Here is a 24,523-nt window from a genome sequence, read left to right as displayed (position 1 = left end):
TAATTTTTTAATGCTACATTTTCTGTTCTTTTCATTAAATGCAGTATCAGGTCGAGAGAAAAGCGCATTTTCGATGCCTGCTTTCTGCGTTTAATAGAGGCTCCAGACCCATAGGAGGTGCTTGAGAGATTTGTGAACTGTATGGCGAAGAAGCGATGCCTCTTAGGACGGCTAAAAATCAGTTTAAGCGATTCAAAGACGGGAACTTCGACATTAAAGACATGCATCGAACCAGACGACCCGTTCAGTTCGATGACGAGCGACTGGATCAGCTCATTAACAAAGATACGCCATGTGACTAAGGAATCGGGAGAGAAAATGAAATGGTCCCACAGTACCAAACAGCGTCACCTTCTCTTTTGTGGGCATCTAAACTTAGAAAAAACGCCAGAATTTCTATGCTAACCCAACTTATTGCCACATACATACATTTACAGCATACCATAATCTTTGGATTTCTCTCTATGTTTCTGCATACCTATTTCAAAGTGAGGAGTTAAAAACAGGAATCTGTTGCAGTTTTTCTGTGCTCTTCTGTGGTGTACGTTTGTATGAAGTTGATGCCAGAAAAATTATCTTAAAAATAAGTTGGAACCATTTCCAAAAAAAACATTTATTGCAGTATAAAGATCTGGAGACTTGAAAATTTCATTTGAAACAATTAAAATTACAACGATTTCCTGATTAACCATAATTTCGTTCATTGTGTTGCCGAGATAATGACTTTCTTTTTCAAATTTCAAACTCCCTTCTTCTGCGTTATTCAAGACTTAATCCTTAACTGTGAAAATTCCTGAAACTGCGAAAAATCTTCAAACCGTAAAAAATCCTCTCATGCTCCCTTTACTTCTTGAATTTGAACTCTGGCAAAGATAATTAGCAACTAGCTCGTGAAACTAATTTTATTATATTTATTATTTATATTTATATTTACATATTATACATATACATATTTATATTTATATTTACATATTTAATTTTCAAAAATGTTTACGCAATAAATCCATGCTGTATTTTTTTCAAGAACTGTAAAGCGTTTGACTATTCGAACCTGGCGGTTTGCGCACTTAGGATTGGGAGCTTAAACTAGTTCTAAGCTGGCCGACGTGAGGCGATTTCGAGAGGTTCGCCGATGACGCGACACGTCGCATCGTTCGTTTGATATATGTAATCTCGTATCCCGGAGCTATATTCCCTATGCTGACGAGATTTCACCCATTCGTACACAACTTTGAATGAATCTACAGCAAAAAAAAATTGTGAACTGTTTGGATAAGTTCCGAAGAGCGTTAGCGTTCCGGGATAGCACACACGTTCAGTGATGCGGGCGCTAACCCGTTTACATCGTCTGACCACGCCTACACGATCGGGTCACCAAAAACGTCTTGTTCTCTCTCTCGACACCGCACTATTCTCGTCACTACACCAATTTACTCATCTTGAAACTTTCGTAAATCGGCAAACAACTACTGCAGAGCACTCGACTAGTAGACTACACCTTCAACAGCTTCTTTTCTGAATTCATGTACCGTGTGAAGAGATGATGAAGATCACGTACGTCGTGCACATCGTAGTTTGTCTAGACACTGTATTCGCTAGTATTCGTCCATTCACTGAGCTCATTCACGTTTGTCATCAACTACCGGTGGCTGGATTTCTTACCAGTCAGCAGCTTGACTTGATTTGTCATCATAGGGAACAATGGATGAAGGACAGGGATTCGTTGTCATCAAAGTCGGAGGTGGTGCAGGAAACTACGGGTAAGCATTCACGTCCATTCTCTTTCGTTCACTCCTTCACTCACACTAAGTGAAGGTGAATTGAAGGCGCCTCAAAATACGCTGCTCTCACGTTGACACATTGTTCTGTTTACCTTAAAATGCCGCTAACTGCGTACCTGTCGACAACAACTGTTCTTAATGCGCGAAACATCTGAAATACAGGTTGTAATGTGCGTGTATGTGTTGTGCTAAATGCTTTGATTTATTCATTGCATTTTCATGTAGTGGATCAATTGAACTATCTACGTGATTTGGAGGATTGTACACGCCGTAACTGTATTGAGGTCGCAAGAAGACGAAAGGTAACACTAACAGACACGTTATACTAGTTCTTCTATGAGTTTTTACAACTGAAGTTGAATCCATAGCCGATGCGATGCGAGCAAAGCGCGCTGTGTCCTGACTGTTAGTCATTTCTGGTTCTGAGGTGTGATACGCGCAAGGAAGTACATGAAACAAAAACCGCCGTATTTAAACCCATTTCCTGCTAGTAATTATTTTCTTCTATTAGTAGTTCCTATTAGTCTGCTACAAAGCTGGGGAATCTCTCGGAAGTTTCGACTTGTTTGTTCAAGGTCACTGGAGAAGGAAACGAAAGTAGTGGAGAATGCGAGTATTCGTGAAGTCAACTCAATTGCTTGCAAAAACTAATTCGAACAATATTTTCCATGCATACATGGAATTCTTCCGAAAAATTTGAAGTCAACACCTTCGTTGATCAAGAAAATGACGTCAACGTAGTAGAAATAGCAGAACAGTAATTCGAGAATATTTCGCATACTCCTCAAACTCAAATTCCATCCTTAAAGGATAAAGGATAACGTCACTGACGTATTAATCCACTTGGGATGCGCCAACGCGTTTTACTGGAATTCGTGATCGTTGAGGTTTTGGAACGCGTGTTGGCCTATACAATGACTTGCGGGGGCCAGCCGATGATCAAGTCAGTGTTTTTATCCTCCCAGACAAGTCTGGTACCAATTTACAAATTCCATCCTTAATATCCTTAATTCCATAAAGTCCGTAATTTATGTGAATTTATTTTAGAAAAAAACATATCACATTATCGAGAATTGATAAGGTTCTTCGTTGAGGCTTTGACACTAGAACATCTGCCAATTAGACTTTATTCCCCAGAAGGGAACATGGGACCTTGGATTTTTCGATCAATGTCGATATTTTTCTAGTTTCAAGGTATTTTCCCTTGCACCATTTTCCCTTTTATGTGTACATAGAAAATTGCTCGGAAATAAACGCTCGGATTCTAAGTCACGACCGTAAACCATCGACTAAGACGGAAATTCTGCTCGTGAACGGTTAAGAATGCTGATATTGATTGAAAAATACACTTTTCTATGGTGAATTAGCTAACACCAGGAAACTGAATCCGGCAGGGTCCGATCATAGGGTTGTTATCGAGGCATCCGTATTTTACTTAGATAAATCTTGTACTTCGATTTTTGCAAGAAGTAACGATATTCCTTTTGTTTACACCTCGCTCAAAACAAAATATTTGACTTAAAAATAAAACCTTTACATGTGAATGGTTCTTTTCCCAAATTTGATTTAAATATTGAAGCCATAATTTTTGTATAAGGAAACATTTGAGGGTTTTTTTTTCTCAAATTTCCGCGTTTTGAGAGCATTCACTTACAATTATTCACAGGCAAAACTCTCTTTATTATTTACAGGGATAAAACTTTGAGTTCCTTTCGGCACCCTACTTTTCAATCATAGTACTCCCTCTAAAAAAAAAGCAAAATTTGAAAAAAAGACGTTAGACACGTTTTCAGTTCTGCAAACAGTCTTGGAACTTCTCTTGGGGGTGAAAAAAATTAACTAGTTCTCAAAATCCGGTCCAACACAATACGTTGAAGCATATTTTGTCTTTCACGTAGATAATGGCGGTTCTTTGTGCGAATCATACTTCACGCCTTTGTAAACACCGCTCATGAACACGCTTTGGAACGACAACGAATTCGATCCGCGATAATAATCCTGTGGCGGCGGCGGCCGGCGGCGGTGATGGTGGTAGGGGGTGAAGACCTTGAAAGGAGCGTGTGAATCGGTACGATGCGAGTTCGTTACGACATCAATTAATCATGTGGATCGTCAGATTCGTCACCGAACATGTCACCGACATATCTGCATGCTTCAGAAACGACAATTCACCAAGTCGATCCGTAGAGAGATTCGAATGCTTAGCTTTGATGAACGTGAACGATTATGGAAAGCGATGAACGCACTTAAATCGACCACCATCGATAATATCACCGTTTGGGATTTGCACACCTTAGTACACTATCCGGATAGTGCCCCAGGTGAGCATTTCCCTTAATGGATTTCACAGATTTGCCGTTGAATATTGAAAATTTATGAAATAGTACAAGACTTGACAGAATAAGAAGAAAATGTAAAATTAACAGTTGCTGAAGAATACTTTCGGAAAATTTTATTCCCGCAGTGATTGGATCACCGTGAGTAGCAGGAATAAAAACTTTTAGCAGAGAAGAAGGATAAATTCATCACTCCACGAATCTGAGGATTTGGGGTGGAGTATTCGTATACGGCATAGTAGATTATGGGGAGGGGTTGATTCCGTCCATTTCTTCCTAACTGTCGTTAAAAACGGCCCGGAAGATATGGCCTCAGGCGTTTTGGCGCACTATTTTCTCCAGGGAGTTCGACTGGAGCGCGCCAGCCCTGTGCACGCGCCGCATCTTACGAGCCGTTTTTTACGGCGATTAGGAAGAAATGGACGGAACCACACCCCTCTCCATAATCTAGGATCCCGTGTACGAATACTCCATCTGAAATCCGTACCACCTCAGATTCGTATGATGATGCCTTTAAATGAGATGATACGAACGGTAGGAGGAGAGCGTGATTCAGGCAACGTGATCGCAACAAAAACCAAACGCATTTTAGGGAAAAATCAGTGACAAACGGTTGATTCTGCTTGAGAATCAATGACAGCCGCTCTAGGATAGGTGAACACATATATTTGATGATTATAGATGTCGACTTCTTACCTAAATAACATACATTAAGGTGGGCTCTTTCAGGCAACAAGTTTTCGCCAATTACATTAAACTAACTGTTCCAGAATGCTCCTTAGTTCACTACTACCGCCTTTCTATTGTGTTTTTCTTACTAACTATGAGCCTATTCTCTATCGGCAACTATTTGACTTTTTCTGAAAATCTTTCCGGAAAAAAGGTACTTGAAATTCTACTAGAATCACTCAAATCCACGATAGTAATCCTGCGGAGGTCTTAAGTCTGCGATTTTTCTTTCAAATCCTTTTTACTTTGTAATCAATTAATCGATCGATTTGCTTATTATCAGTTCTCAAAGAAAAACAAAATATAATAGAATTTAAAATTTTAATTAGATTTCAACTGATCCTTCTTCGGAATTTTAAATACATTTTTATAGAACGGAGTGGAAATGAGGATTTGCACGCTTAAAATCACGTATATCTTTTATTATCATTTATTATTATTATTATTTTATTATGATTTTATCTTCTTATTTTTTCTATCTACCTTTTCTCTTAACAGCTGGCATTTTGAGTCCGGTGACTTCGTTTTGGTGTTTTTTTGAAGTTCTGCGCTCCGAATAAATCGGTGCATTCGAAACTAAACTCACCAATCACTCATCGAAAATTTCACACGGTAGGATCGGATCGAAAGCAAAATGAATGCGTCATAAGAAATCGCGAGTTCACGTCAAGTTTCATTCCTGTCACAGTTTTTAAGAAAAGGAAATGACTAGTAATTAGGGGAAACGAAAACCTCAACTTTTTCATACATTGCCCTTGTTCTTCTATTAATTTCTCTTTTTCCATGAAGAGCTCGAAACTACTACAAAACATTTAATGCTATCTAAAGTAATTTTCTCCTGTGTCCAGCCTTTTTTCCCGTGGATTTTCGTATGAAATGGTTTTTCAATTGTTTTTTTTTATGCAAAGAGAAAAAAATTGCTTCCACTCTGCAAAGATCCGTCTTCCATTGGACGAATGGATTCACGTCTGCAATTTTTTGCGCAGTTATTCTATGTAGTCTTATTTGTTTATTCTATTTCATTATGACTAATGTGGGCGTTTCCCCATTACTCAGCGCCGGAACAACCCATGTGATCGGGAAGAAAAGAACTTTTGGAATGAGTGTCCTCGATATTGACTATTCCGAAACTTTTTTTTTGAAAAAACATACACATAACACGCGAAAAAGTGGAATTCGTCACAATGTTACTTCAACAAACATTTCTTTCATTCCAAAAAGGTGCAAAAAAAGGTTCAGAAGCATGTTGTCATTCCAGTGTTTTACATAATGTTGGACGAGAATCGCTAGAACTTGTTCGTGTTGGATTGCATCATTCTTCTTTTTTCTATCCTATTTTCAGAACGCTCTTTCCCATTATCACACGCTTCAATACCATATTATGTCCCTATTTAGTCCCTATTTATTTATTTATTTATTACTGTAAAAAAATGTTGCTGAGAAGGAGGCAACTCGGACAGTTAGAAGTTAAATACAACCCTCATTCCTATCTACTTTTTTTGTACGACAAAAGAATTGCCGAGATTTTAAAAAGAAGAACGATCTTGCTGTGACCTTTTGCAAAGTGACATTGATCTGATTTACATTAATTTTGCAAAAACGTGTCCTGTTATTTGGAACTGGACTCAAGATAGCATCAGCAAGTCATTGCTGTTGCTAAAAAATCTATTTCCATTACAGCCATGATCGTTAAAAATCGTGTTTATACTACTTATTTGTCGGGCGTAAATGGAGGCAAAAACAACGGCGTAGCGATAACTTGTTCGAGATCGTGACGGTACACCATAGGCCGGCTACACGTAGTTGACGTCGGATGTATCAATCCATGTGAGTGGGATACAATTTCGATTGCGTTTTCGACAGAGGGAGGAGAGGATATGGGTGTCGAGCAGAGAAAAGCCTCGCATTGCGTTAGTTGCGTTGCGTAAGCGCGGTTGAACAAATTTGGTGCCGACTATGTCCATAGCTGTGCTGCTGCTCAGTCTGATTAGGAATTAAAAATTCCAAAAAAAGAAGACATCACATTTAGCGTGACGCATTGCAGTCAAATTAAGTGAAAGACATGTGTTGCTCTGATTGCTTAGGTTCTTTTGTGCATAATATTAATTAATCAATTAATTAATTGTTATGGTTAAATTTCTAGAAACTTTAAATTCTAAAAATGTGACTATTGGACCAAGAGTAAATAATTGCTGTTAATTATTTAATTATTAATAATCGATTATGTGAAAATGAAAAATGTAAATTTTCTTGAATTTTAAATGTCTATTCAATAGTAGACCCATCGACCTCCTGACAGATTCCTTGAACTGTCTACTCCTATTTCTATTCCTAAAAAAATTGCAGGCGCCCATTGGGGCCCAGCTTTTCTGCCATGGCATCGGGAATTCCTACGTCAATTCGAAGTTGCTTTACAACGTGAGGATCCTACCGTATCATTGCCATACTGGGACTCAACGCTGGACCAAGGTGAGTGAAACATTCCGGTTTTCTCTTCCGTCTTTTTCAGTCCTCTCATTTCGTGTTTTGGTGACCATCACCTCCGTGTCGTACGCAGGATCTGAGTCAGGATCCTACGATAGAACCAATTGGTGGTGATGTTTAGCGTTTTACGTTTCGCGTTTTATAATTCATGACGACGGAACGAACGTAGCCGTTTCCGTAGAAGCATCTATTGTTACAAGTTGATGGAGCGTAAGATGCCATCAACAAAGAGTGAATGGGAAACCTGTTGCCGAATGAAGGTCTCGTTGAAGTGCGTGCACGTGTGTGTGCGGTTCAAAGTTAAATCCCCAACAGAACATCAAACATACGAAATGAAGCGGAACGTGGACATTTTCACTATTGTGAGCCGCTAAATAGTGCAATCATAGCAGAGTATCACTTCATAATGTTTGTTTTTGTAATATGTGGTAAATTTCGAGGAATTTCCCACTTAACATACGTGCGTATACATAAAATCTGTCGCAGCTTATAATAGTCATAGATTTACTGCTTAATAATGATATGATATAATATTATTTATTTATTTACTTTTGCGTCTACCAGCATCGGTGCTAAGGAAAGAAAACAACAATCAGCGCAAAATTTTCGCGATTAAATTTTTTTCTTTTTGAAATGGAAACAGGATTTCTTATATAGTCTTCTTTATAGGAGATAGGTCATTTCCTACTCATTCAGATAGGTCATTTCCTCCTCATAAACGTGAAAAATACTATTACAGATATCGTCCTTCAATTCAGAAATTTAGTACAAGTTTCTTAAAGATATTCACTTTTTTAAGGGTGGGTGTAGTGTAGCGGTTAGAGGTTCCGCTTCCTGCACGATCGATCGGAGACTCGAATCCGGCCCAGTGCTCACCAAGTCTTTCATCCTTCTAGGGTCGATAAATTGGTACCAAACTTGTCTGGGAGGATCAAAACACTGACTTGGCACATCGGCTAGCCCCTGCAAGTCATTGTGTGGGCCAGTCACACGTTCGTAAACCTCAAGCGATTCTGAATTGAAGTGAACGTGGGGGCGCATCCCAAGCGGATTGATTAACGCCAGAAACTTTATCCTTTTATTCATTTTTCACGTTTGCTTCCACATAGCAAACGTTTGAATACCCGTTCAACATTCGTCTGAAAATTTAGAGTACGATCGTTTTCGTTAGTTGATTACAAGGATTTTCTCCAGCAAATGTTCTGGTTCCTAGCAAACTTTAGAAAATATTTAGTGTGCGACAAATAGCTAGCACTTCCTAATTCTTAAGTACCTCGCTTAAGGTGAGAAGAAAGTTGATATGAACTTTTTTCCTGCGTATTTAGATATCGGTAGTAGGACTTCAAGTATGGATAAACATGTAACAATTTGTTGGTGTCCTGCTGCGAATTATCAAGTGGCCTGATCTGAGCAAATAAAAGATGGCAACCGGTGGATTGACTCGTTTTACTGTGACATTTTAAAAAGTTGATAAGGAGACTTGAAAAAAATCCGATGTTGTAAAAAATTTTGTTGGAACCAAAGTACCTTGACCTACTTTAAATATTTTTTTTGGCGATAAGTTCAATGTAATACATTTTTTTGTCTCTAATGAGAAGTTACTACAGTGACAAGAGGTCGAGAATTGTCAGCTGCTGTAAATCGGGGGCGACAGTTCATTGCAAGAAGTACGGGCTGGCAGATTGTAACGGTTCACAACGAATCGTGTAACTTTCAAACCTCATCAATCTGGAAGCGTCTCATTCGTCACATAGCTTATAAAAGCGCTAACTATGTTACATAAGTTCGTAATTTTTTTTTCGAAACTTTTATTGGGCATTACAACTACTACAACAAAATAATTAAATTGTAGTTTAAGGAGTGTCGCGATCAGGTAGTCACCAGCGTCTCGGATCTGCTAAGGCATACGTTTCTAACATTGCTCAACTTCTAACTCGTGCTGAACGATGAAGCACAGCGGAAGCATATTCAGTCATTTAAAGACATCACTCCAGGAATCTGGGGTGGTGCGGATTTCAGGTGGAGTATTGGTATAGAAAAGTGATTCCGTCCATTTCTTCCTAATTGCTGTAAAAACAGTCCGGAAGATGCGGTGCGTGCACAAGGCTGGGGCGCTCCAATCGAACTCGTTGTGGAAAGTAGCGCCCTGGAACGCTCGAAGCCGTTTCTTCCGGACCGTTTGTTACGGCAATTAGGAAGAAATGGACGGAATTACTCTTTTCTCCATTGTCTACGACTCCGTATACGAATACTCCACCTGAAATCTGAACCACCTCAGATTCGTGGGCTGATGCCTTTAAAAGATTAATGACTCGAATGCAGGAGTATTTCCCTACAGACCCTTCAAAATGCGTGGAATATGTTCGCTCGTCGTAACCTTCACTATCTAGATTTCACAGAAAAATCATTATATTTGCAAAAAAAAAATCGTATCCTCCTTCGTTGGTTACAGTCTCCTCATATTTGTCTAATTATTTGTAGATTTCTTATCCGCCGTCAAAGAATTTTTGAACTTGGTGAACTATTTCTGAGAAGTAGAAGCTGAGTCTACAACACTTTTCCTTTGCAAGACGCAAAGGTCTCGTTCAGCTTCGTTGTCATACTTGCCTTGAAAAAAAGAGTAGTTCTTGAAAATCCTTGTTTTTGTTTCTCGAAAATTTTATTTCATTTGAGTTAGTTAGTTAGAGTTCAGTTTGAGATCAAATGATCACGTCGATGCCGTTAATCAAACTACTTCGGATACGCCAACGGGTTCACTTCAATTTAGAATCGGTTGAGGTTGATGAACCTGTGTGAGGCCATACAATGACTTCTGGGATAGCTAATGTATCCCAAGCCAGTCTTTTTATCCTCCCAGACAGTCTGATAAAAATATATCGAACTCGTAGGAATGAAGAGAAGCCTTAGTTGGCAGTAGGGCGTAGTCGAACCATCTATCGGTCGTGCAGTCACAGCAGAACCTCTTACCAACGGCGCCACACTTGTACTCAATCTCTGGTTCCTCTGCGTTCAACTAAGCAAACGCTTCGCGTTTTATTCAAGGTTTCAGGTTCCACAGGTTTAGATGCTATTTAGGATTAGGTCATTCAAAGGAACGATGCAGTAAAAAGATCAGAAAAGACTCTTTAAAATGTTGCACACATTGGCAATAATTGTTTTTAATTAGAAATGCAAGTAAAAACCCTACGCTGTTTTGTTAAAACCTACATAATAAACGCCTCAGGCGTCAGTACGCTTCGTGAGATATTCAGGAGTGCAGTGTCACAACATTTGTTAACGGTTCACCTTCTCTTCAGGATATTGAGGAAGTAAGCCTTAAAAAAATTTAATTAAAAAAATTAATTATCAATATTAATAACAGTCTTTTACGGCAGGCAGAGCAAAGGGAAATATTTGACCAAATGCAGCATGGGAATTTTTTTGTATCATATCGTTATGGAGAATTTTAAATAATCCAGATCCTGGTCAGGTCTTCCCGAACCGTCCGACAGTGTGATGTGGAGTGATGAACTGCTTGGTAACGGTAATGGTTATGTGAAAACTGGTCCTTTCAAGAATTGGGACACAAATGTTCTGATGCCGCTCAGCCAAATTCCGGTTAAACAACTGTATAGGTTTGGGAATGCAAAGATATCTTTTAGTTCCTTTCGTCTTTCGAATTCCAAAAAGAAAAACATAATTTCAGATCAACCGGGGGTCGAGAACAAGATCGTCTGATGACACCGAAAGATATTGATTGGGTGATATCTCGCAATAACTACAGGTCAGACGATTCCCATATCTTGGAGATGGACTTAATTTGAGAAAAAAACCCAACGCTTGGCCTTGTCCCGTTTAGTTTTTCTTATTCTTCACACAAAATTGCATTAGTGTATCCGTTTTGCAGCCAGTTAACCTTCTGTCACGATAAAACGTTCGAAAGCATGCATGGACTTAGTCACGTTTGGGTTGGAGGATTTATGTTCGTGATAAGGTGAAGATAATCATTTAACCGTCAAGAAACCAAAAAAAGAAGAAAAACTGGAACGTCATAGTTTTTAGGGTGAGCCCCAACGATCCTATGTTCTATCTGCATCACGCGTTCGTAGATTACCTTTGGGAGCAATTCAGAAAACAAAAACAGACCAGAGAGGAACGAGAAACACAGTGGGCAACGGTATGTAGGAGCTATTCCTGCAACTATGGGGAAAATCTCTACGACGACTTCCTAGTTTTCCAGGATACTTGCAATTCCCTACATGGCTACGATGAGCAGATGAAGCCATTCCGACTCCAGAATAGAGACGGACTCAGTAACCAGTACACTGATGATTGGTTAGTGTGTTTATAGGGATTTTCTTCCCACTTGACAAGGAAATCTACGGGGAACTTCTCTCTCTATCCATAAGGTCTTTCCCGGAAGCAGTTGTAACCACAAGTTCTATGAATGTATGGTCAATATGGATATACACTAAGAAAACAGTCGAAAATTTGAGATCTATGGTGCATTTGCACAATTTGGCTATAAGGTGCTAGGTCAAAATATTGGAATCGACTGATATCGATCAAAAACATCCGCAGCTCAGGCGTTTCTCAGTCGCGGACCTCCGCACGCTCCACACATCTACGATATTTTTTTAAAAAATCGTACGCTATATTGTTTGTTTCTTCTAAAATGTTCCTAACATCGTTTAAATTCGACACAGTTCCACCAGATAACTGTTTTTTTTTAAATTAATCGCTAGCCTACTTACGCGTATTACCTCCTGCAAATGTTTCAAGAGTCTACTTCAAGGTCCCACAAGTTAGTTGTGCAATTATGTAGAATTTTCACGTTGAAAGGCAACGTACGGGTACATTTTCGATGTTGTGTTTTTTTTGCACTTATACATAAGGTTTACCACGTAGTTCACAAGTATAACAGCAAAAACACTCTCCGAACAAATCCAGAAATCGGACGAATCAAGGAGCACCGAAGTGATCATTTTATCTGACGAAGCGATTCTTTGCTCTTATGCGTTTACTAAGACAGAAACGTGTAATGTGAAGTTTATCATTCCTGCCAATGTGAAGAGTTGCTTTATCGACTTATTTATCGACGCTTCACAACTGATCCATTTTGAGCGTTTTTATTTCCTCAGTTGTCTGAGTGTAAAGAGTTGCATCGTTGGGAAAATCGATCAACCTGGTATTCCTTGTTATTTTTAATCGTGAATTTTTACGAATAAAGATTGGAAGGTCCCATAGCAAAAAGGCTTTGTTTTGGCACTTTCCGACTTGTGTTTGCTACAGACTGAAAAGACATTAACATTTATTTCGTCAAACGCGTGAGAGTAAAGAATTGCTTCGTCGGGTAAGCTGATCGATTCAGAGCTCCGTGATTTATCTGATTTTTGGATTCCTTTGATGTGTGCTCTCTCGAAGTAGGAAGAGTTTCACTGTGTCTCACTACTTCATCCAATAACTTTTCTTTGACTGAGTTGTCCGGAGTTTTTGAAGTGTTCGAGAGAATCAATTCAATACCGATCAAACAGCTCTTTCGTCTGATTTAACGTTTCGCTTCGCTTTGTAATGTCACACTTTAGGTATGAATACGAACCAGTGCGACATTGTACTCCGGAAGAACCGGATTGCGATTCTATGTACTATTGGTGCGATACGAAAGCGTGGCGTTGTAGGAGCAAGGTGATTCACAATTAACCATTTGAGAATTTGTGTTCAGTCATTGGTAGAGGCGTTTGAACCAGTAATACCTATCCTAAGACTTATTCGTCCGAGCTGATAACATGTTTCAGGGATTTTAAGATATCATCTTATTGTCTCATAACCATAGATACGATAGTCGAAACCGGTGCTCTGACCCTTCTCACTTCTGGACGGTTGGCGAAGGGACCCTTCACTTGAGTTGCACCCTATGAACTAGACCTCCTTCAATTGGGGAGGGTCCGACTCCTCCCTATCACGCCTATGCCCAAAGCTTAGTATGTTCGCTGGATTGTGTGGTATACTCAGGCCAAAACGACCTGAAGTCTTAATTGACCTCCGAACGGATCAGCAAGAGAAAATCTACGAATTTTTAATCTCCAACTACATTCTCTACAGCATGCGGTAAAATGTCGTTCTGTTCCTTTTTCTATAAACATTGGAAAGCATTGACAATCAACCGTCCTTCCCTGTTTCTTTTCCCACTTTGAAGTTAATCTTTCCTAACGAACGAGAATACCAAAAAAAGGCCATTGGCTAGTACTAGATTCAAAAAAGAATACGTGTTATATATGTGCTAATACGGCACTTATGTTTGTTGGGACAACCGCGACGCGTCTTCGTTTGGTAGAAGGAGACGAAATCAGGGGAGATTTTCCGTCTAGCAGATGATGTGCGTATGTAGCTGCAGTCGCGTCACGCTCAACCGGTTGAACAAAGTCGGCGCCGCTCACCTTTTAGTGACGGAAGATGCTCGAGTTGCTGCGAAAGCAACGCGGTCATCCAGATCAACATTAACGGCAATAAGTATAAACATCACATAATTCTCTAAGAAATCGTATGTGCATAGCTGAGAGCAACTTAAAAACTCTATAGCTTAGAGGAAACATGCTGGTTCTCCCTCATGAGTGAGAGGTGACTCATTTTTGCGGCACGATGTGATTCGCGAAAGAATGATTGCGCTTTTACAACTTATCGTGCAGCGATGTTTTGTACTTTTCTTTTTTTTTTGCTTTCCAGCAGTAAAACGCTGAGTCATCCATTCAATCAACGGCTAATTTGACCGTTTATGCGACTATTTAAATCCTATTATAAAGTATTTAATTGAGGTCGATTTCAGGTTGTGCTGGGTGGAAACTGTACCGGATTTGAGGGCACTGCAATCTGTCACAATTCAGTATGCCATCAAGTAAGTTTATTTGTTTATTTATACACTGTTGCTGCGTCACAACATTGGATAAAATTCGAAGTACAAACAAAATTACGCAAAGAACAAAGCCACAAGGGAATATCTGAGGGTTTTGGACAGAAGTTCAGCAACAAATGTGAAATAGAATGTGATCCTTGTATTTGTATTTTTTCGTAACTTCTTTAACCTCTGAGTAGATTTTCGCATCCGAGCTAAAATTTTCGCCAGGAATTAACGTTTCACAGTTTGACCAGATTGAGAGTTTAAATTAAAATTTAGTTAAAAATTACTAGGATAATTTTAGAATCGTTGCCAACTACCACCACGAGTGTTGCAGTCAATGAGACATCGTAAATCTGTGGATTTTCCTGCTGGAGAAAATGTGTGGACGAAAACGTTGCTTTTAGATCAAAATGGAAAAGGTGATTGAATAGAGGAATTTTTCCAGAAATTCTTTGCAAGAAACTCTCCAATTTCAAACAGAGAACATCTAATAACGATCTATGAAATTTTGCTTTCCGTAACTTATTTGCACCCTGAAAAACTACTAAAAAGGGAGATTTTCTAGGCATCCGCGATGATCTCGCTCAGGTCAAAACGATCAATGTGCTTACGTCAGAAGAGTCTATAGCTTACCAGGAGGCGGATCCGCTCTATCCTGAAATCGACGTGAGCCATTCAACTTTAGAATACAACTGAGATTAAGGGGATATTTCCTTTTTTACAGCTATATTTATTTTGACCTGTCAGTTATTTACATAGCGCGCATAGAATAAATAAAAATAAAATACGATGAAATCAATTACACATTTTAAAGACATAAAGGCGTACTAGCGAAGAACAGAACACAAAAAAGTAAATTTCAGGAAAAAAGGACGGTGGCAAGCGTTTAAGACAACCGATTTCCACCGGCACATGAATTATTACTAAAATTTAGAACAATTTTTTAAGATACGAAAAAAGTGATTCATCACTTTCTAAACATAGCTCAAAACTCCGGCAATTTCTACCAACAAAAAGTAATCGGGCAAGGTTCAGCTGCGTATTGATTGATAGTTTCATCCCGGTTTTTGATCGCCCGCTTCAGGAATTCTTTCAGAAGTGAAAGTAAAAGCCGCATTCTCGCACCGTGCATATAATCACTCTCATAAATTCTACGAATCGTCTATTCATCGGTAGGATCCGGGTACGAATTTCAAAATCGATGAATCCCTGCTTTTCAAAGTAAAGCATCTTCTGAGAACAATGACTCATTTCTTCGCTCGATTATTGGTATCATCTCTGGCCGAGCAAGCGTTTTCGAAGGAAAAGCAAACAGTTCCAGTGTTATATCCGAACTTCCGGAAAAGTGTCTGCTCACTGAACAAATAGATTTTTGCTAAAACAAGGGGGTTTTTGACTTATTTAAATCTAGGCGTCATGGCTTTTCACGCTTTTTAAACTTAATCAATCGTGAAGAAATCCGTTAAGGAGGAAGTGTAAGGAAGAGAGAAAAGTGAAAAAGTTACCACACTTTTTCACTTTTGTCTCTTCCTTACAAATTTGCAAATTATTGTAATATGTCATTGTTACATATATTTTATCAGTGCGAGTTGATAATAGACGTAACATACGAATGGATTTGATAAACAGGATTAAAGTCAGTGTTTTTATCCTCCCAGACAAGTCTGATACCAATTTATCGACCCCGGAGGGATGAAAGGCTTTACTAGCACTAGGGAGGAATCGAACCTCGATCTCTCCAGCCACAACGCAACCTCTTACCAACTGCGCTGCGCCCACACACCAATACCCTTATTGGTAGTAATAATGTCCGTTTACGTACTAGTAACTTCTCATTAAAGAGAAAAGAATGTATTAAATTGGTCTTATCGGCAAAAAAATGTTGAAAGTAGGTCAAGGCACTTTGTTTCCAACAAAATTTTTTACAACATCGGATTTTTTTTTCAAGTCTCCTTATCGACTTTTTAAAATGTCACTGTAAAACGAGTCAATCCACCGGTTGCCATCTTTTATTTACTCAGATCAGGCCACCTGATAATTTACAGCAGGTCCTCATCAAATTGCTACATGTTTATCCATACTTGTAGTTCTACTACCGATTTCGTGAAATACGCAGGAAGTAAAAGTTCATATCAACTTCCTTCTCACCTTAAGCGAGACACTTAAGAATTAGGAAGTGCTAGCTATTTGTCGCACACTAAATATTTTCTAAAGTTTGCTAGGAAGCAGAACATTTGCTGGAGAAAATCCTTATGGTAATCAACTAACGAAAATGATCGTACTCTAAATTTTCAGACGCGTATTCGAACGTTTGCGATGTGGAAGCAAACGTGAAAAATGAATAAAAGGATAAAGGATGAAGTGCCTGGCGTTAATCAATCCGCTTGGGATGCGAACGTGGGATGCACCCCCACGTTCACTTCAATTCAGTATCATTTGAGGTTTACGAACGTGTAACTGGCCTATACAATGACTTGCGGGGGCTAGCCGATGTGCCAAGTCAGTGCTTTTATCCTCCCAGACAAGTCTGGTACCAATTTATCGACCTCGGAGGGATGAAAGGCTTGGTGAGCACTAGGGCGAATTCGAACCTCCGATCGATCGTGCAGAAAGCGGAACCTCTAACCGCTACACTACACCCGCCATAAACAGAATCAATAGAAAAAAACAATCAAGTATAGAAATAAAAAAAGTTGAATCGACGGCCTTTTTTAACATTTTTTATTTATGTATATGAAGATATACGTTTGTATCCACACAGTGGTGGAAACCCCCTAATGCAAAAACCTTTCCCGCGGTCGATAAATTGGTACCAAACTTGTGTGGGACGATAAAAACACTGACTTGACCATCGGCTGTCCCCCGCAAGTCATTGTGTAGGCCAACACGCGTTCCAAAACCTCAACGATTACGAATTCCAGTAAAGCGCGTTGGCGCATCCCGAGTGGATATATACGCCAGTGACTTTTATACGAAGATATACGATTGTATACATGTGGAAATAATATGTGAATATAATATATGAAACATTTATTATTATATTAAGTAGATAATTAATGTACTAGTTACTATAATTCACATAGTTTATTGATTTATTGTGATTCAAATAATTAAATGACAAACAACAAATCTCATCGATCTATTCTTCTAGGGCATTGTTTATTTATCGATTCCAAAGCCACGTGCTGGACTGATCCAGGAAGTGACCTTTGAGGCACTGGATGGTTACGGTCGTTATTGTCAAGCGCACTGCTACAACGCTACTGCAGAGCGCTACCAGGTCACATTGTCCCACTCGTAGTAATGGATGAAGAGATTTAGCTGAAGCGAATCTCATTTTGTAGGTTTGTCAACCTCGCCTAAAAATTGGCGTTCGTGCGGAATCGTCGTCTGGTATTTCCTATACGCATTCGCTGTCATCCAGAAGGTGATTTATGGTTTGATTGAGAAGAGCAGTGCTTTGCTCTCAACTGTTTTCCTCTTTTTACTTTTATTATCAATTGTTTCTTCCTCCCTACTCAGATTCCTTGACGTCGATCTCAGTGTTCATCCTCGTCAAATCATGGTCTCTGCTCCATTCATTGTTTTTGCTTGCTCACGAAAGGTATCCGTTTCAGATTTTGACATCAAGGTAGAAAAGTTTCACAGTTAGTACCGGATTCTAAGGATTCTATCCTAACTTTTAGGACTTATTTCGACTGTTCTAAAGGTTTTCATGGACCTCTGTGACTCTAAAATGGTCTGCGTTTTCAGCTGATGACTTCTTCAATGATTACGTCGTTGGCGGAGAACACTCGACCACCGCAATCACGAGAGCCATACGTATGGTTCAGGGTTACTGTACGTCGACACGTGTCGCAAAATCTACAAGTATGATTTTTCTGAATTTTTCTTTTTCTTTTCTGTATCTTTTTTTCTAAACCTCTTTGAAACATCTACTATAGGCATGTGTATTTTTGAAATATTTATTTATTCATTTATTTATTTCTTCATATATGCACCAATGGAGCACCAAAGAAAAGAAGAAAAGAGGAAAACATATTTGATTGAGTATGATAAATTATGATAAAATTTTCAGGTAGAGGCAGCTTCTTCTACTGGTTCAGTGTGGTCGTCGTCCGTTAGGAAAGCAGCCTCACCTTTCGATCCGAATCTAATATTTGTACAGGTACGTGATTCCCTGACTACGGAGAAAACTATCCTTTTTCTATATAGACGTCTTATATCCTGGAAAACTCTTTTCTTGCTGAGAAGGAGAGTTTAAGGCTTAGTTTATGACGTCTGACAATCTTGAATAAGATCTTTTGTCCAGGGCAAATAAAATAAATTGGAAATTATAGAAGGGTGTAGTGACGTTGGTAAGAGGTTCGGCTGTGACTGCACTATTGGTGGTTCGAAACCAACCTAGCGCCGACGGAGCCTTCATCCCTTTGGGGTCGACAAATTGGTACCGGGCTTGTCTGCGAGTGCAAAAACACTGACTCTATACATCGGTTAGCCTCGGAAGTCATTCTGAGGTCGCACACTCGTTTATAAATCTCAAACGATCCTGAATCGAAGTCGAACGCGTAGGCGTATCCTTATAGGAGTCGATCAATCCCGTGCTCTTCATCTTTTATCCTTTAGATTAAAGCATAATGATGAGCAGGTATAAGAAATTGTAAATAAGTGTTGATTACATGTTTGTGATAGTTGTAAATTGTTAAAGTTTAATAAGTTGTAAATAAGGCAATAAATGCATTCTAGTATACATTAAAGGAGGCATACTACGAATTCCTGCGGACAACGTAGCGACGGAATTCGCAGGAAAAGCTACACAGGAAAAGCTAGACCTCAGCTTCAAGATTCTTGGATTTGCTGTGGTTCAGCTCATCTTTCACTTGATCGTTGTAATAAACGGCTTTAAAGACGACGTTCTTAAGACGATTTCAGTCGCAACACGCCACCCTTGCGCACGCGCCGCATCCAAGTGCGAGCGGTCGAAGCTCACTGACGTCTTCTAACCAGGGTCTTCAAGTAAAACCAATGAAAAGGCTGTTAAGGGGACCAGAACGTTTGCATAGAGAAGCGTTTTAACGTACCTCGGAGGAACAAAAGCGGTTCTCACGCCGTTTTTGATTTACAAGAGGAAGGATAGGAAGGGAAGAGCGGAACCACCCCGGATCCCGCAATCTACAACCCCATTTCTGGCTTTTTCCACGGATTCCCCCACCACGTCAAATTCGTGGTATGGTGCCTTCAAGTGCCACTCTTTACTGTTATCGTAGAAATTTCTCAAAGAAGCGACTGAAAACTGAAATCTAATGACAACACAATGTAGAAAATACATTCCTTCTTTGTAAGAAGTACTTTAGGCTCCGAATCCAGATGTCAATGGTGGTGGAGTGAAGGTTACTGTCACTATACTTGAGGGAGGAATGCGAATTAAGTGCGCCATTAAATGCACTAAGGTAACTACAGTTAGATCTTACCTGATAGGAATAATTCATGGATGAACTCTCTATTTCTCTTTCATTTCCAGAAAGATGGTTCTTTGCGCATATGTGACGGAAGTGTTCAGCTGCATTCTGAACCAGCACTATCCGAAGAAGACGTGTACACCTCGGATCAAGGCGCTCTCAATCTACTCGGATGGAATATGCGTGGTCATCCGGCACAATGGCGTCATAAAGTCCCTTACCTCACTTTTAACTGCTAAATGACACCGTTTTCTTCTGAAATGAACCTCACAGGGGTGGAGCGATCAAAATCTTAAGTCACTGTTCTCATTGTTCTGATGTAAACTTCATAGCTCGTGCATTTCTCTGATCCTCAACTTTTCTAACCCTTGTGAAAAAATTCGAATAATTTTTCGTTGGTTTGTTTTGACGAATTACAGTAACTCTTTGGTGAGCATCACTTCCATGTATGGATATTTCACATATCCAAGCACTCCGTCGGGTATTTTGTTATTCATGCACGTGTTACTTCGTTCCATATAAATCGCTTTCAATGAAACTTTTTGTTCTCGTCAGAGGCAAAAATTGAGGAATCCAGTACCAATAATTGAGGAATAAAATAACGACGATGTATTAACATTAAAATTTTATTCCTTCTCTTTTTTCTGATTTTTGACTTTATCAAATTGTGCTAACAACTTAATAAATTCAAAAATCAGAAGAAAAAATCAGAAAAAAGAGAAGGAATTATTAGAATAAAAAAACAGGAAGATATAAATCAGGAGGACCAGCACAATAATTTTGTAATTCCCATGATTTTAGTGGTCTTTTGAATTGTAAGCGAGCTTTATCGCTTTCAAAGCATCACTCCACGAATCTGAGGTGGTGCGGATTTCAGGTGGAGTATTATTATAAGGGATAGTAGATTATGGAGAGGGGTGTGATTCGGTCCATTTCTTCCTGATTGCCGTAAAAAACGGCTCGGAAGATGCGGCGCGTGCACAAGGCTGGCGCGCTTCAATCGAACTCCTTGTGGAAAATAGCGCGCCGAAACGCTCGAAGCCGTATCTTCCGGGCCGTTTTTTACGGCAATTAGGGAGAAATGGACGGAATCACCCCCTCTCCATAATCTACTATGCCGTATACGAATACTTCATCTGAAATCCGTACCACCTCAGATTCGTGGTATGCTGCCCTTAACGTAGCAAGTTTGCAACCACTGTGCAAGTACATCGACACCAGAAAAGAGTTTTTAAAAAGTTTGGTTTAAAAAAATCGGAAAAAGGAAAAATAATAGGATGTGGAGCTGAGTACATGTGTGGAATGCAACATTTCTCACTTTTCTTTCGTTCCTATGTACTTAGGACAGGTTACATTATGTTCCGCTGAGTGGAACGTTTGATGAGTTACACGTTAGTCAGTGCCAGAAGAACTCTAAAGTAATTCAAAGTGACAATTCGCTTCGGAAAAAAGTTATAAAAAGGAAATGAGGTGACAAAGATAACACATTACAGAGAGGACAGTTTTCGCTGCGGAACAAAAAAGAATCGGTGTAGTTTGCCGGGAACGTGCGAAGCTACATCAGCTGTGAATCAAAAGGTGTTTCAAAAAGCTAAGAAGGTCGTACAGAAGTTTTTCGTTCAATCAGACGGTTGATTCAGCGACATCAGGTGAAAATGCGATGACATTCCGCTCTTCCCATAAAAGGCCCACTTTCAGCCAGAAGCGACTCCTCCTGTATTTGTAGGTGTAAATTTCTAAAATTAAAACAGAAATTTTAAAAAATTAAAACTGAATTTATTTGTAAATTTGTGATCCTGAAGAAGAATTGTAGTCTTCACTTGGGACCTTCGCAATACGAGTGAAGAGGCGAAATTTGGTCCCTGATTGATTTTCATCCGGGAATGATTCAGTGGAAATGAATTTGTGCTATTTTCAGATAAGCATTGAATTCAAAATGACTATGAGAATTAGCAACGTAATTTTCCAAAATTTTTATATTGAATTTTCCATTAAAATTATTATTTCATGTTTTTAATATTAAATATTCCAATTGTATTATCTTTTGAAATAAGAACGCCGTGTGTTTCCATTTCCAGAATAGATTTTTGAAAATTAGTGTTTAAAAAAAAGCAGATAGTGTGTACAAGCAAGAATTTGTGATTCCCATTCAATACCTGATGAAATTTTGAGCATTTTCACTTCTTCACTCTTTTTTTCACATTCACACTTTTTTGAGCCCTAAGGTAACATGAATAACCACATGGAGTGAGGAGGAGGAGTTTTGATGGGCGCCTAAGTTTTTAAAATAATTTTCGAAAATAATTTTTGAAATAATTTTTAAAATAAAATAAAAATAAAATAAAAATAAATAAAAAAAATAAAAATAAAATAAAATAAAATTTTAAAATAAAATAATGAAAAGAATCTTTCTGGTCTTCCAGATTTTGAATAATCTCGAGTTGCACCTACACAATGTTATTCTACAATTTATCAGCTCCGTCATGAGATTAATGCGATCCTCGATGCCAGCTTCATCAGTTGTTTGATGCAGCTGTGTAATTGGCCAGAACTCTTCGATCATCCTCAATTCCTCAAGCACAGTGTCACAATATGCATCAGTCAAACTCTTCGGGATAATTTCAAAAGATTTTCTTCCTGCAGAAAATTTTCTAGGCGAAATTCAACTCGTGTTCGCCTGACGACACCTCAACTCAGCAAAAACAAACTTCAAGTAACAAAATTTTTCTGGAAAGTGCAGGAAAGACGACAGAATTGATGACAGCTCGAACACGTCCAACCAGATGGCACATTCGTTATGTGGCGTTTGGTACTTTTCAAAAGTTGTTGGAATGTTGTAAGCTTGAATTTTTCACTTAAAGGCATCACCCCACGAATCTGGGGTGGTACGGATTTTAGGTGAAGTATTCATATACGGGATCGTAGATTAAGGAGAGGGGGTGATTCCGTCCATTTCTTCCTAATTGCCCGGAAGATACGGCTTCGCGCTATTTTCATTTATTTTTTATTCTATTTTCGAATACAAGGAGTATGTTTGGAGCGCACCAGCCTTTCGCACACGACGCATCTTTCGGGCCGTTTTTTACGGCAATTAGGAAGAAATGGACGGAATCACCCCTCTCCATAATCTACGATGCTGTATACGAATACTCCACCTGAAATCCGTACCACCTCAGATTCGTGGGGTGACGCCTTTAGATTTAAAAAAAGTCATCAAAAATTTGCTTCATCGACTTTGACATGCTGAATTCGTGAAGTACGTTATGGCGCACATTTGTGGTATTGTATTTAAATTTTTCACTATTATAATTATTCATTCATTAATATACATTTTATTTATATTTCCATATTCAACTTTCACGAAAGTTGCAATTTTAATCATGCGGTTGCTTTTATGTTTATTATTTAAAGCTTAAAGTTTATTTTATGTTTGTTTTATGTTAATGGTATTTGTTTCATTCAAGCAACTGCAACAGTATGAGAAAAACCTGTAAAAACTGTACGAGCTATGTAGATCTTCAAAATCTGTGTCAAAAAGAAAAAATAAAAACAGTATTCTAGTTTCCTGGTAATGGAAAAGTAAAACTTAGAGAAATCGACGGATATTCTCGGAATTTCTTTCTCTCAGTAATTATTTGAGTCTGAGCGAGACTACCGATTGTAGGTGTTTTATTTCCAGTCCAACAGATACAAAACTTTCGTGGATTCAGAAGAAAACGAAGGACAGTGCGTCTTCCAGAAATCCCACTCTTCCAAAAAAGTAATCAATTGCGTTATAGCATCTCTATTATGTGGCAGAGGACGAAAAGAGAATTTTGAAAGTCATTTTACTGAAAAAATCGAAAAGTGAACACGTACAGAAATTTTGTAGCCGAAGTATTCTGCTTCTTCGTTCATGCTGCACACATCTTGCAGATGCCCGATTACTGGAAATCAATCTTGTCCTTGAAAATCTCCGGAGATCTTTCTCGCAAAGAGCTGTCGTCAAAGACTTTTGTCAAGAAGGTGAGTAAGTGCGAAAGAGTTGTAATATATGTAAAAAAAAGTACATTCGCTACGATCGCGTCTTCTGAAATGTTTTAGGTTGACGATTTTTGAGCGCTGTGTAACAGAGCTAGCTGAAGACTGGCGAAACACGATGAATATCAGCCAATCTATGGAACTCTTCACGAATCGATAGTCGTAAATAAGAAAGACACATAATAAACGTAAATCAAAGATTTGTTTATCGCAAATCCAAAAAATAGGTAGGAATTGATAACATATCTCAAAAACATCAAAGTATAACAACAACATAACAGAGAGAACTTAATGGTGGCATGATATCGGGGATGACTACTGTATTTTCGGTGTAGTTGACTAAAACACATCTTTCATCCGAAGAAGTGGAAAAAAGATAAATAAAAAGATTCTTACTTCATCTGGAATGTCCTACAAGGGTTTCTACGATGAAGATCGTAAGCAACCCAAGGTTTTCCATCTAGTTCTCATTGAGTTCTTGAAGATGAGGGCTTTTCGAGTTTTCTAACTCAGTTATTGCTGAACGAAAGTAAGGAGATCTAAAGAAAACAGCATTTTTAAAGAATTTCAATGTAATTCTGATTCATTCAGTACGACATAGGTATACAGAAGTTTTTCCCAAGGAACCGTCACACTTTTTAAAAGGAAAAGGGCGTTAAACAGTTTTTTTTAGAGAGGTTTATAAGGTGACGTGTAAAGATGCGAAAATGGCCCAACTAAAGATTCATTTTGTTGAATTTTTTGAGGATTCATGGAGGAAAATTTCTTTCCACTGAGGCCAGAGAACACCAACTTTATAATGATTAAAACTGATCAGGTTGAAGCAATAACGTTTGCACA

General features: G+C 38.8%; 1 protein-coding gene across 2 annotated transcripts; it reads left to right on the top strand.

Annotated features, from left to right (window-relative positions):
- Nucleotides 1-1,540: 1,540 nt before the first annotated feature.
- Nucleotides 1,541-23,761, top strand: RB195_000872 (uncharacterized protein; the record flags this gene model as incomplete). Of its 2 annotated transcripts, XM_064197417.1 has the most annotated exons (23): nt 1,541-1,760; nt 2,007-2,083; nt 3,940-4,102; nt 7,193-7,315; nt 10,800-10,944; nt 11,016-11,093; nt 11,217-11,303; nt 11,372-11,486; nt 11,550-11,644; nt 12,895-12,994; nt 14,133-14,201; nt 14,506-14,623; nt 14,770-14,870; nt 17,356-17,484; nt 17,549-17,631; nt 17,727-17,808; nt 17,958-18,074; nt 18,283-18,372; nt 19,559-19,654; nt 19,726-19,875; nt 23,343-23,423; nt 23,579-23,668; nt 23,747-23,761. In XM_064197417.1, the coding sequence occupies 23 exons, from the start codon at nt 1,541-1,543 to the stop codon at nt 23,759-23,761; spliced, it is 2,424 nt and encodes an 807-aa protein (XP_064053297.1). The 2 variants fall into 2 exon arrangements, with proteins under 2 accessions (XP_064053297.1, XP_064053298.1); XM_064197416.1 differs by lacking the exons at nt 23,343-23,423; nt 23,579-23,668; nt 23,747-23,761 and having other exon boundaries at nt 19,726-19,902.
- Nucleotides 23,762-24,523: the final 762 nt, after the last annotated feature.

The sequence above is a fragment of the Necator americanus genome, chromosome IV (genome assembly GCF_031761385.1).
Source record: "Necator americanus strain Aroian chromosome IV, whole genome shotgun sequence".
Lineage (NCBI taxonomy): Eukaryota > Metazoa > Nematoda > Chromadorea > Rhabditida > Ancylostomatidae > Necator > Necator americanus.
The sequence above is the reverse complement of the archived record's forward strand: the minus strand, read 5'-3'. Positions and strand labels throughout refer to the sequence as shown.